The sequence below is a fragment of the Macrobrachium nipponense genome, chromosome 20, assembly GCF_015104395.2.
Source record: "Macrobrachium nipponense isolate FS-2020 chromosome 20, ASM1510439v2, whole genome shotgun sequence".
Classification (NCBI taxonomy): Eukaryota; Metazoa; Arthropoda; class Malacostraca; order Decapoda; family Palaemonidae; genus Macrobrachium; species Macrobrachium nipponense.
This window is the reverse complement of record NC_061089.1, coordinates 27315347-27330848: the sequence shown is the minus strand read 5'-3', so window position 1 is coordinate 27330848 and position 15502 is coordinate 27315347. Positions and strand designations below refer to the sequence as shown.

General features: G+C 40.9%; 1 protein-coding gene across 2 annotated transcripts in view; it reads right to left on the bottom strand.

Annotated features, from left to right (window-relative positions):
* The window catches only part of LOC135223903 (uncharacterized), a 131387-nt gene that overhangs the window by 34287 nt on the left and 81598 nt on the right, over positions 1-15502 (bottom strand). For both annotated transcript variants that reach the window (XM_064262824.1, XM_064262833.1), the window contains 5 exons: positions 14912-15108; positions 14559-14689; positions 6163-6253; positions 850-1003; positions 468-628 (listed from right to left, as the gene is read on the bottom strand). In XM_064262824.1, coding sequence (XP_064118894.1) covers positions 468-628; positions 850-1003; positions 6163-6253; positions 14559-14689; positions 14912-15108 — 734 coding nt within the window. The remainder of the gene's footprint in view (positions 1-467; positions 629-849; positions 1004-6162; positions 6254-14558; positions 14690-14911; positions 15109-15502) is intronic.

Sequence of the window (15502 nt, the reverse complement as noted above, 5' to 3'; positions counted from 1 at the left end):
ATGAATCACCTTTGCCTTTAATGTGTCTCTCTAAGCAGGATGATTTCCCTTTGGAGCCCTCTGAGATTCAAAGAAGGAAAGAAAGAAAGAAAAACTAAGTCTGTAGCAAAAACTCATTCCTACCCACAAAATTAACATTATGCAAGACACCATGAGGAGTGAAAGACAAATTTCCAACCTTCACATGAGTACTCCTCTCAGGCTAAAACAGAGGAAAATTAGCCAAGGGGATAGTGAAGACTGTCCTCCACTGTGAAGGAGGCTAAGCAGCACATTACTCGAATACAGTAAACGGGTGGGGGATCTACAAGGACAGAGGTCATAAAGCAAGCACAAACCCACTCATGTCCTTCATACCTTTGTTGTTCAAATTTATTAACCAACTACCATACAGACATCATAGCTTCCGTCTTGCACTGGAGAATACTTCTACATAAAATGCTCTAGTTTGTATTTGTCAAACTTACCGGATATTTAACAAGCCAATATATTAGATCTGAATTAGATTCTTTCTGAGAATCTAAAACACGTAACTGCAATGCTGTATCATCCCATTCAGTTCTGAAGTCACTGTTCAGCTGAACTTCCATGAAGGCACTTAAAGAAACATCATCATATGTACCATAGACTGTAAAGAAAATGAACATCATATGTACCATAGACTGAAGAAAATGAACAAGTTCAAACATAAAAAAACCAAGATAATTACAATTAAATTCACGTATACACATTCTTCTTGTTTTACAAAAGCAGTAATAAAGTGAACTTAAAAACTTTGCGTGGTGAAATTTACAAGATATCATTAGCATATACAACTACCCACAACTACATTAAACAAAGTTAGCTAACCTTTATATGCATAAAGATGCTGATGAACTTCATGTTTTTTACGCCACACTATGTGATGTGCTCGTTCAATAAAAGGCTCCCATGAATCATACACACGTGATGTGTTGGTATAACCTAAATGCCCATCACACATACAATAGTCAATCCTGGCCATCTGTAATAATCAAAGATCATCATTACACTTTGTAAACCTTAAATATAGGAAATAATTTAGGAAACAAATAACTTTGAGTTCCACACTTAAAAGGTTAAAGCCTTGCTATTTTGGTAAATTTAGCACTGCATGCAACATATTGAATTGCAAACAAATTGCAATATACATGACTGCAATATTGCAGTCATGTTCATGATTAGAAGCCTGTATCTATCCTTCCATGGATACATGAAGGCAAATGGAATGAAATGAGAAGAACCCTGCTGGAAAAAAAAAATTTGTTGATCAGAAAACTCATTTAATTTTGACAGCTATAAAAATACTATAGCTGCCTAAATACACACAAAAAGTGACATTTTTATGATAAAATAACTTTCTGTATAAACTTATCAAAGCAATTACATAGGTATAGTTCTCAACCATAGTTCTTCCAAACCTTCTAGACATTTTGGGCATGGCAAGGGTGGGGCGTTGTATTGCCATGTCCGTTGTCCCCAATCAAATTTGTTTTTTTTAATGAATGCACTGCTAGCCTAAAACATGATAAAACATAATTTTTCAAATTTCATTATCAAATATTAAGACTTCCTGAAATGTTTTTGTACTCTGTAAAATTATTAACATGTTTTTTCTTGAAATGTGGCACAAATTTTGAGCTACATTGCCAGTTCTCCTAGAGGACTCTGGGCTGAGTTAAGCTGCCCTCGGGTCATGTAGAAGCAAGGAGGGTCAAGTTAAGCTGCCCTCGGATCATGTAGAAGCAAGGAGGGTCAAGTTAAGCTGCCCTCGGGTCATGTAGAAGCAAGGAGGGTCAAGTTACACTACCCTCGGGTCATGTAGAAGCAAGGTGTTGGTCATTAAACAAGCACCATAGAAGGAACTACCTGTAGTAATCTGCATCCACATACATACATATATATGTGTGTGTGTGTGGGTATATGTAGCGTGTGTGTGTGTGTAATTAATCATTTACAGAGGGTCGAGTGAGAATGGACATATGGGTATCAGTGTCAAGTTCACTGTAGGGGGCAAGGACTATCCCTAAAAGAAGATTTAAATAACCTTATGGCATGCAGAGGTCGAATTCGGATATAAGGATATGACGAGTAGGGAATAAAAAAAAAAATCTCTGAATGAAAATATTGCTGAACCATGTAGAGTATTTTAAACCGCAAAAACAAATGGAGAATGAACTGTTAGACTGTATTTATTTGCATAAAAGGAAAAAAATATACAGAAATTGTATATTTCTTAAGGTTTTGGAGAGAATGGATCTGCGCATACCTATGAACATAATTGCTCCAAGAATATGTAAGCGCGTTTGTATTTTTGTATGTGATTTTTATTTATACGAGAGAGAGAGAGAAAAAAAAAACTCGGTTTGACTCAATACATTAAGAGATTTACCATGGATGTGTTTGAGAGTAGGCCCAAACAAGGATAATTATTGCTCCCAAGGGTAAGGATTAACAAGGAATGAATAAGCGCAAAGGCCTGTCAATTTGTTTGTGCCTTATGTTCTTGCAAGGGGAGGTGGGTGGGTTCCAAATCTGTAGTCACTTTACAAGTATTTTGAAAAAATTATTTCATTATAAAAATGTCATTTTTGTATACATAAATTACCAAATAATTACATAACTGATTCCCATATTGACAGGTGGGATGCAAGGACATATTCCACTCCCAAAATATTAGAGAAAGTAATAAATTTGAGCATAGAAAAATTTGCCCGCATTGGTAAAAAATGCTTGTAGTTCCTTATCTTGTAAGAGAGCTGGCTGCTGCAGGCAGTTACTGCCACTGGTGGCTGCTCATCTTACTTTGTAGAGGTGTAGCAGTATAGCCAATGATCACCTACTACAAGGGTGGGAGCTTTAAGCGAAGGAATGCTCTGATTGCTAATGAAGCATAAAATTTTGCCCCTGCCCTGGAGGCATTACCATCACAAAATACAACCAGATAAACAAATCAATACCTACACCAAAATGATTTAGAAAAAAAAAACACCAATTCCCATTCATTAAAAACTATGACTGGATGGTACCTATGTACACAGAACCACCAGACTCCCCTATTAACTTGACAACCTCTAATAAGGTGAGGAGATAAGACGGAAGGTGTACTTCCTACACATCTGCCCCAAATATCATGCCTGCCACTGCCAAAAGGCCTAAGGTACTGCAGTCACTAAATGTTGTTTCCACTTCCTTTAAGTAAAATGAACCAAACACCAGTAAGTCGCTTGTATAACTGAAGAGAGCAAGAGGTTGTGCTTGAAGGCTAGACGTAGCCACAGCTCTTATGTCATGTGCTCTAACCTTTAAAATATGAAGAACTTCTCTGATTAAATTTCATTAGAAAAAGGAGAGGGCCTTTTTCGTTAACGATCGAGAAGGGTCTTTAACTGAACACCACAGGTTACTGGAGGGTCCTCATATCTTCTCAGTTCTGTGGAGATAAAACTCAAGAGCTCTTACTGGGCAAAGTACTCTCTCTTCGTCTCTGTACCTAAGGCATTGCTCAGGCTCTTCATACAGAAAGAATCAGGCTAGGGTTTCACTGGTGATTCGTTCTTCACCAGAAAACCTAAAGTGTAGGAGCATATTGTGTTGCCTTGCATGAAACCTACCCTTTTGTTAATTGATTGAATCTCACTGATTCTCTTGGCGGTTGCCAACGTTACCAAGAATAAGGTCTCAGTTAAATTCTTGAAAGAAATTTAACAAAGTGGCTCAAAAGTAAGCCCTGAAAGTCATTTCAAGACCATGTCAAGGTTCCATGACGCTACGTACTTCAGACTTCTTTAGTTAACATGTGTCAAAAGACTTTAGGAGATCAGAAATATCTTGGTTATTAGTGACATCCAGGCCTTTACGTCGGGACACTAAGCTGAGCATTGACCTGTAGTCCTTATCAGTATAGGTGGACATTCCTCTAGAAGCTCTCTGAAATAGTAAGAATTCTGCTATTTTTGTCACAGATGTTGTAGTAGCCGAGACGTTATTGCTTCTGTACCAAGAGCAGAGGATTGACCACTTGTGCTGATAGACGTCTGCATTTCACCATAAGAGTAAGCAACTGCTCTTGAAAATCCTTTAGCTCTGAGCAACTTCCTGACATTCTGTAAGCAGTCAGAGCTAGATTTGACAATCCTCGATGATACTGCCTGAAGTACGGTGTTTTGAGAAGATTGGTTCTTTGAGGAAGGAGTCTTGGAAAGTCACTTAGGAGTTCTAGAAGGTCTGGGAACCACTCGCTTAGAAGGAAGATGGCAGCTATCAGTGTCATCAATGCGTTCTGGTAAGACTTTAATTTGTTCGGGATATCTCTCATTATCCTGAACAGAGGGAAGGCATACAGAACTTGTTCAACCAGTCCTGTAGCATGGCATCTGTTGCCAATGCTAGAGTATCTATCTGGCTCTAGACAGCAGAATGGGGAGATGATAATTTTTGGAAGTCATGAATAGATCCAGTATACGTATATGAGTCCTCCATAACTTCCAAATATCCTGACATACCAACTGATTCAACATCCACACTCTGTCTGGATAACTTGGTCTTGTCTGCTCAATTGGTCCGTTAGGACATTCATCCTTCTTTGAACAACCTCGTTATGTCTGTCGTGCAATCTTGTTTGGCCCAACCAAGCAAGTCTCGCGCTGTTGTGCAAAAAGAGAAGGAATGTGTCCCTCCTTGTTTGGCAATGTATGAAACAGCTGTTGTACTGTCCGAGTGCATGGCACCAGTTTTCCTGGCTACTTTCAGAGCAAAGGCTTGAAGCCCTAAATGAATCGCTTTCAGTTTTTTACATTTATGTGGTTTCTCAACTCTCCTTGTGACCACTTTCCAGAGACCTCCATCCTCCAGGAGAGCTCCCCAACCTGTACATTTAATGCATTTGAGTAAAAGCTGAGGCCCATCTTTCCCAGAATAGGTGAAGTTTGGCTCCCACTGGGGCACAGAGGACATGTTGATCACTTCTTGGCTGCAGGTTTGGAGGACGACTTCTTAATTGACTTGGCCATGAAATGTACCGTGGACATTGTTCTGGAGGGTGTCTTGCTCTTCCACTCCAGAAGGGCTGCTTTTGAATGGGCATTTTCGGCCTTCCACTAAAGGCAGGAAGATCGCTTGGAAACTTGTGACAAGAGATACCGAGTCAATCTTTTGTGCAGGCATGAAGCAATGTCATTCATGTGGCCTGAGGAAACAAAAAATCTTTCACTAAGGGAGAGAAAATAAGCGCCAACTTCTGGGCTGAAGTAACCTTTTCAAAGAAGACTACTAATTTCTACATACTTTGCTGCCTCCAAGGCATTGACAATCACTGACACAGGACATTTAATGTATAACACAAATTTATATTTTTTTTAATAATCATACTTAGTTCTGCCAAGACACCAGTTAATTCAATACAATAACAACCCCATTAAGGAAAAAACACAGTAAAACTGATGTATGACTTAAATCAAGAATGTAAGAAAAAAAATTATAAGAACCCAGGGTGTCCACACGCATGGTAATGAAATATTTTCATTTATTAACATACGTAGATAATACCAGACAATCAAGTAATTCTCATTATACAAACGTGCAAATGCTCGGGTTTCTCCTTAATGTGTAAAGAATCATTAAATGTAGTTTAATGATAGCAGTGAATAATTAAGGCCCAAACCATGCAAGATTAACACCGATACAATAATACAAAATATTATGATAATGAAGTGAGGTAAAATAATCAGAAATGTGCTCAATACTTAAGAGCTTCCTTACTGAAGGGAGAAATGTAACAAGTAAGATGTGGAGCTCATAGAAGGGAAGGTTTCACTCATAGTTTAAGAAATACTTTGCTTGATTTAGCAGCTATCCAGCACTCAGTCCACTCTTAACCAGGAGTGCAAGCATATGTAAAAGTAAAAAAATGTATAGTGCACATGAACTTACTTTAGACAGGCAGCTGTCAATTTACGTAATTTTACTGCAAAATAGTAATAAATATGGAATGCTGGAGCTGCTTTTGGTATCTAAAGCAAGTACACAACATAGGTATTTCAAAAATTTGCAAGATCAAAGACCAATGTCATCTCACATTTCAGAAAGTATTCTAGGTTAGCTCTTGTACTAATTGGAAAAATGGTCTTAACTACTGTTTCTTACCTGCTGGTCAATCACCTGCCTTTTCCCACAACTATCACATTGAACTGTTGCCCTGCAAAGCTCTTCAACACTATTCAAGTCTCTCACAGCACTGTAAAAAGAGAAATAAGTATAACCTTCACTACACCTTAAGTTTTATTTCCATTTTAGCAAAAAAAATATACAATTCAAACAATAAAAAATCTAACACACCAACAATAAGTCAACAGGTCTTTATTCTACTATTGCAGTAATGGAAAGATTATTAAAACTGATGGAGCTACTTTTGCTACCATTCACTGAATACCACTGTAGAAATACTGTGCATGTGCTATCACTACACTGTCTAGTAAAGTTATTGTTCAATATTCCAAATTACTTTTTTTTTTTAAATAAAATCATGGCTGTGTTCACACTTACACAAATACAACACCATTCTATCTTACAAAGTCTTAAGGGTTCACTAATGAAAGAAGATTCCACTGCATTGTACCGTTAAAGACAATCCCATCAGTGTCCTTAAGCAAAAGATGAAAAACTAAGCACGAGTCTGATGTCCTGCTTTAACAGGTACAATAATTTCCGCTGCCTGGAGGCCAATGATCACTTAGCGGTAGCCATGCTGATCTTGTTCATGAGGACTAGTCAGCAAGATTCCTACTGACCATCCATGATAGGTATTAGGTATATATGATATTAGCTATACCTGAAGCAGACTGGACTTGGTACTAAGATATTCCTTTTTGTACTACATCCATAATTAAAATAATGAATAGTATTTATCAACAATTTTTACCATAATAGTATCTATGTACCTACTGCAAACCTAATTTCCAAATATGTATGTTGAATGACTTGTTTGTCAATTCACTTTTAACTTAAAAGAGGTAAAATATATGTCTAATACTGTACTGAAATATGATATTGTTATGATACAATAAAGTTTTATACATACTTACCTGGCAGATATATACTTAGCTATTGACTCCATCGCGCCGACAGAATTTTGAATTTCGCGCACATGCTACAGGTAGGTCAGGTGATCCACCGCGCTGCCGCTGGGTGGCAGGAATAGGAACCATTCCCGTTTTCCATCAGATTTTTTCTAAACCATCTGTCTCCTGAGGGGAGGACAGGTGGGCAATTAATTGTATATATCTGCCAGGTAAGTATGTATAAAATTTTATTGTATCATAACAATATCATTTTTATACATTCAACTTACCTGTCAGATATATGCTTAGCTGATTCACACCATTGGAGGAGGGTAAAAGACAGCTAGTAACTGATTTAAACAGAAATCAGTTGCAGGTAATAAATAAATAAAACCTTGGTTCCTACCTGTTTAGACTGAAGACTTCATGGTTAATGCCCAGGAGTCTGCTTAGTCTCAAGAGCCTCAGCGAGATATTGATCTATTGCTAAGAGTTCTTGTAGGTCTGCCAAAGGGGTCTTATCCACTTACTTGGCCGATCCTAGAAGGGCTATGTCAAAGGGTTTCAATCCACTTATATGACAAGAACCTTTTTTCTAAGGAGCACAATACTGATCCCGATCACCTTAACCTAATACCATGTTATTTCTAAGATTGCAAGGAGTCATCCCCGAAAACCTTGCAAACGACCAAAAAACTCAATCACAATTACCTTACACATAACTTTTTTACGAAATATAAAACAAAAATTTATTTTGTACACCCCCGCTTTTAAGACCTATTCACAGCCTCTTACTGGCAAAAGCAACAGCCGCCTGTGCGACATCAAGCACTCCTGCCAGCAGAAAACCTTGATACTGTCTCAAAAGGGAGGTTCATGTACGTATTTAGACAAAGTCTTTAGTACAACTCCGCTTATAAGGCACATTTCCAGTTCCTTACTGACAAGGACAACGGCCGCCCGTGCGACAACAAGCACCCTTACCAGCAGTAAACCAAAAACCTGTCTCAAAAAAGGGGAGGTTTACGTACGATAAAAGACACAGTCTCTAGTACAGCCCATCCTGTAAGATAAACTCACAGTTCCTTGCTTATCAAAGGCAATGGCCGCCTGTGCGACATCCAGCCGTTATGTAAGTAGAAACTTAGACCCTATCTCAAAGGTAAGGTTCTAGCACCCTATCTCAAAGGTAAGGTATGCGTCCCAAGTCCCAGCACTGTATCCGCAGACACAAAAGGACCCAGAAAGAAGCACTTCTCATAGGTAATTCTAACATCTTTAAGATAGTGCGATGCGAATACCGAGTTGCATCTCCAATAGGTCGCATTTATAATGTCCTTCATGGACATGTTCTTCTGGAAAGATAATGATGTGGCCAAAGCTCTTACCTCATGAGCCTTTACTCGTAGAGTCTTAAAGGAATCATCTGCAGATTTGCTGTGAGCTTCCGTAATCACACTTGACAAAATATGCTAACGAATTTTTGGACATCGGTCTCTTCGTATCACGAACTGCGCACCACAAACTTTGTTTACATCCCCCTAACTCTTCTTTCTTTTTAAGATAGAACTTAAGAGCTCTAACTGGGCATAACGTTTTTTCAATTTCCTCTCCCACCAATGTTGAAAGACTTTTCACCTCAAAACTCCTTGGCCAGGGTTTAGAAGGGTTTTCGTTCTTAGCCAGAAATAGAGTTTGGAAAGAACAGATGGCTGCGTCTTTCTTAAAACCCACCCGAGAATCTAGGGCGTGGATTTCACTCGTTCTTTTAGCCGTAGCTAAGGCTAGGAGGAAAATGCACTTTCTCGTCCAGTCTCTGAACGAGGCACGGTCGGGAGGTTCAAATTTTTCTGACGAGAGGAATTTGAGTACTATATCTAGATTCCAGCTTGGAGGAACTGCGGATATAGATTTAGAAGTTTCAAACGATCTTATTAGATCGTGTAAATCTTTATCTTCTGCCAAATTTAAACCTCTATTTCTAAACACCGCCATGAGCATGCTTCGGTATCCTCTTATCGTAGAAACCGAAAGATGGGATTCCTCTCTAAGGAATAACAGAAAATCAGCTATATTGGTCACAGAGGTATCGGAGGAGGACAGTTTATTCTTCCTACACCATCTTCTGAACACATACCACTTCGATTGATAGACCCGAATAGTTGACGATCTTCGGGCTCTAGCAATTGCTTTCGAAGCTTTGCTTGAAAAGCCTCTCGCTCTGACCAATCTTTCGATAGTCGAAAGGCAGTCAGAGCGAGAGCAGGGAGGTTTTGATGGTACATCTCGAAGTGCGGTTGTTTGAGAAGATCTATCCTGTTTGGAAGAGATTTTGGGTAGTCTACTGTCCATTCCTGTACCTCTGTGAACCAGTCTTGGGATGGCCAAAACGGGGCGATGAGATCTCGTCCCTGTTGATGCTACGAATTTCTTCATTACTACTCCTAGTACCTTGAATGGAGGCAAGGCGTAAGCGTCGAGTCCTGACCACTCCAGTAGCATGGCATCCACTGCTATCGCTCTCGGGTCTTCGACTGAGGAGCAGAAGTTCTCTATCCTTTTTGATAGGAACGTCGCAAATAAATCTATTTGTGGTCTTCCCCACAGGGTTCACAGACTTTGACAAACTTGCTCGTGGAGAGTCCACTCCGTGGGGAGAACTTGGTTTGCCCTGCTGAGCCTGTCTGCTCTGACATTCTTTTCCCCTTTCACAAATCTGGTTAGGAGGGTAATGTTCCTCTCCTCCGTCCATGACAACAGATCTCTCGTTATCTCGTAAAGGGAAAACAAGTGCGTCCCCCCCTGTTTTTTTATATAAGCCAACGCCGTGGTATTGTCTGCGTTGACTTGTATCACCTGATTTTTCACTTCTGATTCGAAGGACCTCAGTGCCAGGAACACTGAATACAGTTCTTTGGCATTTATATGCCAGTCCTTTTGCTCTTTCTCCCATTTGCCCGACACTTCTCTTACTCTTAGAGTCGCTCCCCATCCCGTCTCTGAAGCGTCTGAGAACAAGATTTGGTCTGGGTTCCGAACCTCTAGAGACATTCCCTCGTTCTTTTTTAGAGGGTGCAGCCACCACTTCAGGTGTTTCTTCGCTTCTATTGTAATAGGAAAAGTGTCCGACAGTCGCCCCTTTTTCCAAGTCCACGATCGTTTTAGGAAGAATTGCAGTGGTCGTAGATGAAGTCTTCCTAGGGACACGAATTGTTCTAGGGAGGAAAGAGTCCCTAGAAGGCTTAGCCACTCCCTGGCTGAACTCTTTTTCTTTCTTTAGAAAGGACGTGACTTTCTGAATCCCTCGAAGAATTCTTTCTTGGGAAGGAAAAACCCGAAAATCCCGAGAATTCATCTGAATCCCCAAATAGACTAAGTCCTGACTGGGGATCATCTGCGATTTCTCGAGATTCATGAGCAGTCCTAAAGATCTTGTCAAATCGAGTGTTTTCTGCAGATCCTCCAAACATTGTTTCTGAGATTTGGCTCTTATCAGCCAATCGTCTAGGTATAGGGAGATGTTTATGCCTTCCAGATGTAGCCATCTGGCTACGTTCCGCATCAGGTACGTAAATACCTGTGGAGCTGTGGAGAGGCCGAAGCACAAGTCCCTGAACTGGTAGATCTTTCCTTGTATCATAAACCTGAGATACTTCTTCGACAATGGGTGAATAGGAACGTGAAAATAGGCATCCTGAAGGTCCAGAGAGACCATCCAGTCTCCCCGACGCAGGGCCGAAAGTACCGAGGCAGAAGTCTCCATCGAGAACTTCTTCTTTTCTACATAACGGTTCAGGATGCTCACATCCAAGACTGGTCTCCATCCTCATGATGCCTTTGGTACTAAGAATAGGCGGTTGTAAAACCCCGGGGAGGAAGGATCCTGAACCTCTTCTATTGCCTCTTTGTCCCTCATCGCTATTACCATCTGAAGAAGTGTCTCTCTCAGAACAGGGTCCTTGTACTTTGCCGACAGTTCCTTTGGAGATTTTGACAAAGGTGGTCTGTCCTGAAAAGGTATAATGTAACCCTTTTCCAGAACTGCCAACGTCCAAGGGTCGGCTTCCCTTATTGCCCAAGCCCCTAGAAAGGAGGACCTTCCTTGCTTCTCTGCTGTCTTCCTTTTTGTTGGAGGTCGAGAGGTGGAACCTCTCCAAACGGGCACAACAGGAGTACGAGCAGTCTTCTTCGTCACTGGTACTGCTGGTCTTGTTTTCTTGGTGGATTGAACCAAGAGATCTTGGGTTGCCTTCTCAGCAAGCGACTTTGAAATATCCTTTACCAAGTGAGAAGGAAAAAGGTGATCTGAGAGAGGAGCATACAAGAGGGCTGACCTCTGTGAAGGAGATACTGCTTTGGTTAGGAACGATCCAAAAACGATCTCTTCTTCACCACTCCCGATCCAAACAGGGATGTCAGCTCTCCTGAACCATCTTGTACTGCCTTATCCATACAGGATAATATACTATGTAATGCTTCAGGTTCCAAAATGTCCGGTTCCTTGGCCTTTTTGGCCAGCACTCCAAGGGATCAATCCAAGAAGTTAAATACTTCTAGTACATGGAAAAGTCCCTTAAGGTGCTGATCCAATTCTGACATGCTCCAACACATCTTCGCTGACATCAATGCATGTTTCCTCGATGCTTCAACCAAGTTTGAAAAATCCGCTTCCGCGGAAGATGGAAGCATAAGTCCCATTGCTTCCTCCGTCCTATACCATATTCCTCTCCTACCTCCGAGCTTACATGGAGGAGAGCAATAAACTGTTTTTTGAGCTTCCTTCTTCAAGTTCATCCAATTATTTAAGGATTGAAGCGCCTTCTTCATTGATATGGCTGGCTTCATCATTAAATACGAAGAGGACTTAGGAGTCTTCGTACTTGAGAACAGAGATCTAGGAGAGGGAGGAGCTGCAGGGCTTAGAGTGTCTCCAAACTCTTGAAGGAGAAGAGAAGCCAATACTTTGTAATTAGATACACCCTCATTGTTCAGGGTTTCCTCCTCCGACACGTCTTCCAATTTCATCATAGAAGGTGAGCGAGCTCTTTTATGAGAATCTCTATCTGGAGATCTAATTTCTTTAGGTGAGATACTTCTAGATGGAGAGAGACTAACAGATCTAGAAGTCTTCTCTTTCCTTTCCACTAATCTTTCCTGAGACATGGAAGTGGAAACTGTAACCTTCGAAGTACCAGGTTCCCTTTGTAGAGTTCAATTCTCCCTAATATGAGTAGAGCTTCTATTTGCAGGAGAATCACTATCAGAAGACATTATATGTCTAAATAAAGTTCTTTTGCTACTGCCTGGAGCTTCTCGCTTGTCTGGCTCTTCACGCCTGATTTGCGCTTCCTGTCTGACTGGCGCCTCGCGCCTAACTAGCGCCTCGGGCCTGGTTGGCTCTTCGCGCACGGCTGGCGCCTCGCGCCTGGCTGGCTCCTCGCGACCGGCTGGCACCTCGCGCCTGGCTGGCGCATCGCGTCTGGCTAGCGCCTTGCGCCTGGCTGGCGCCTCGCGCCTGGCTGGCGCCTCGTGCTTGGCCGCTTCATTTGAGAATATTTTCTTATCCTTGAATGGTTCTTCTCTGTTATCCACTTCAACCGACTTTTTACGGTTATCATATTGATCTGAAGAGTAGTCATTTCCTGGCTCTTCGTGTCCAGATATTGGATTGCGCCTGGCTAGTGCTTCGCGCCTGACTGGCGCCTGGCTAGTGCTTCGCGCCTGGTTGGCGCTTCGCGCCTGGCTGGGGCTTCGCGCCTGGCTGGCGCCTCGCGCCTGGTTAGCGCTCCATGAACACGTAACTTTGCGGGTCTGTGAAAGATAGACGACACAGACGACTCCTCATCCGAAGAAGAAACTTCCTTTCTGGGAGGTTCATAATAAGGAGTCTTAGATTTCTTCACCGGAAGATTAGCATCCTTTCTTCTGGGAGGATCTCTGGATAGGACTCCGACCAGAGAAGCAATGGACTCCTGCATATCCTTCAATATTTTAGTTGTTTCATTCCTTTGATCGAAATGAGTGGAAGGAGAGCATTCTTCCTCCATTTCCCACGACTTAGCGGGAGAAGGCATTCTTTTTGCTTTCTTGTTCTCTGTCGGAGAATCCTCTGAAAATCGTTCCGGACTCGAATTTATCCCAGTTTCTTCCCAGATCCTCTTCAGGGGACGAGAAAGATCCGCCGATCTCCATCCTCTTTTGGGGGAAGAATTTTCAGACGAAGAAAAACATTCACGGAGAACGCTTTTTCTAATGCGTTCTTTGGCAGTCTGCAGTGTCACAGATTCTGCCGAAGAGACGTCTGACTGGTGGGGATTCTTCACAACCTCCGTACGGCTTTTGACATTCCTTCTCCTCTGGGCTTGGGAGTTTGAAAGAGGTCTAGGCCTGGGAGCGTTGTGAAGCCAATCAGACGCCTCCTCCACTTCACTGGGGATATTCACATCACTATCCACAGCACTAATATTTTGTTTACCTTCCATGGCAGCCATTTTACGCTCCATTTTCATAAGAGCTGCTTTAAGGCTTGCGATTTCCGAAGCAGATTCCGTAGGATCTGCATTCGGAGAAGGTCCTGAAATATTAGAAGGAGCATTCATCATATTAGAAGAGGGTACAAAATTACTCACCAAGTCACTTGAAGAAAGAGAGCTAGGCTTGGTTTTGGAAGAGGACTTCCTTAACCGGTCTTTCTCTAACTTCTTTAAATAAGAAGTTAGAGACTTCCACCCTTCAGCACTCAAACTCTCATTCACGACAAGTGTTATCAATAGAGCATTCATACTTCCTACATACTCTACAGACAGTGTGAGGATCAACCGAAGCTTTCGGCATCCTCACCTTGCACCCTTCATTCACACACATTCTCACTACACTTCCAGAGTCAGACATCATGATGAAAAATCCAAAACAAAATCCAAATAACGGTCCACAATAGCGTATGCCCATCCAACGATCCAAACACGTCACCAAAAGGTCCAAAACGAAGATCAATTGTGATTCAAAAATGAAATCCAGCCGGAGATACCAACAACGATGTTACCAGTATGGCTGACAGAAAAAATCTGATGGAAAACTGGAATGGTTCCTATTCCTGCCACCCAGCGGCAGCGCGGTGGATCACCTGACCTACCTGTCGCGTGTGCGCGAAATTCGAAATTCTGTCAGCGCGACGGAGTCAATAGCTAAGTATATATCTGACAGGTAAGTTGAATGTATAAAATGCAATAGCTTTCAACACAAAGACAAAAAACCTGATACTGGTAAACAATTCTAGTAGTACCATAGTTGAATATGGCAAAAACATTAAGTAAACTGATTTACACTAATGCTGGCAACAGTAAGCCTCATAACAATTGGGCAACCATAACCAGCTTTTGGTACTGAAGTAATTCAAGTAAGCATTACTGACAAAGCCATTTAAAATATGTGTAAGAAAAAAAAAATTTTAATGCAGGCAAAAACAAAATTTTATGAACCAACCTTCTCAAAGACTCATCAGATATCTTGTTAGCATCCCAATTGTAATTTGAAAAGCACACAGCAGAAAGAAGAAAGCGCCTTCCTCTTGTAATCAGTACTCGCCGAATGCTTTTCAGCCAAGCCCTGGCAGCCTGTAATGAAACATTCTTGCAAAGTATGATTGCAGTTCAGGATATCAATAACCTTAAAAAAAATATTCAAATTCAAAATTCAAAAACCAATTCTAAATGAATACAGCAGCCAATTAACATTTACTTACAACCAAGTTTTTAATTTCTTTATGGCCAAAATACTACATACATACTGTATAATAAAGCATTTTATATACTATACACTAAAATCTTTTCTCTAACCTCTTCACCCCAAAGGCGAGAATAAACTGAATACAGCTGCAATCCGCGACGAATTCTTTCAGCAGTTTGAACTTCAAATTGACGTGTAACTAATCGTAATAGCACTTGAGCTAGTTCTTTCAGGTCCTCAAGTGCTTGTATATGACGTCCACGTCCAACAAGCAAGCTCCAAATAATTGCACTTGGTTTATCAAAACCTGGAAATCAAGAGTTATCCATTATCAAAGCCTGGAAACCAAGGGTTATAAAAATGTAAGACATTCACCCAAAATGTAAGAAACAGTTTTCATTTACCCTAACACAAAAAACCCACTTCACATATAAAGCTTAAACTGACATTAACAATGTGAACATAAACTAAAAATATCACTACTATCATTATTCTTAAAAATATAACACCAAGTTTTCCCTTTCTGACTAAAGTCTTATTTGATCTAATCTAGGCAGAATCTTTTCCTGGTACTACTACGTATATCCCAACCTGCTACTTATAAGTAATGAAATAATAAAAGTGATAAAAATTCAATAAGTTTGTTTAAAGTAACTGGAAGTCTTAATTTGAAAGGGAAGTTGTTGTTAAATCATACAGGA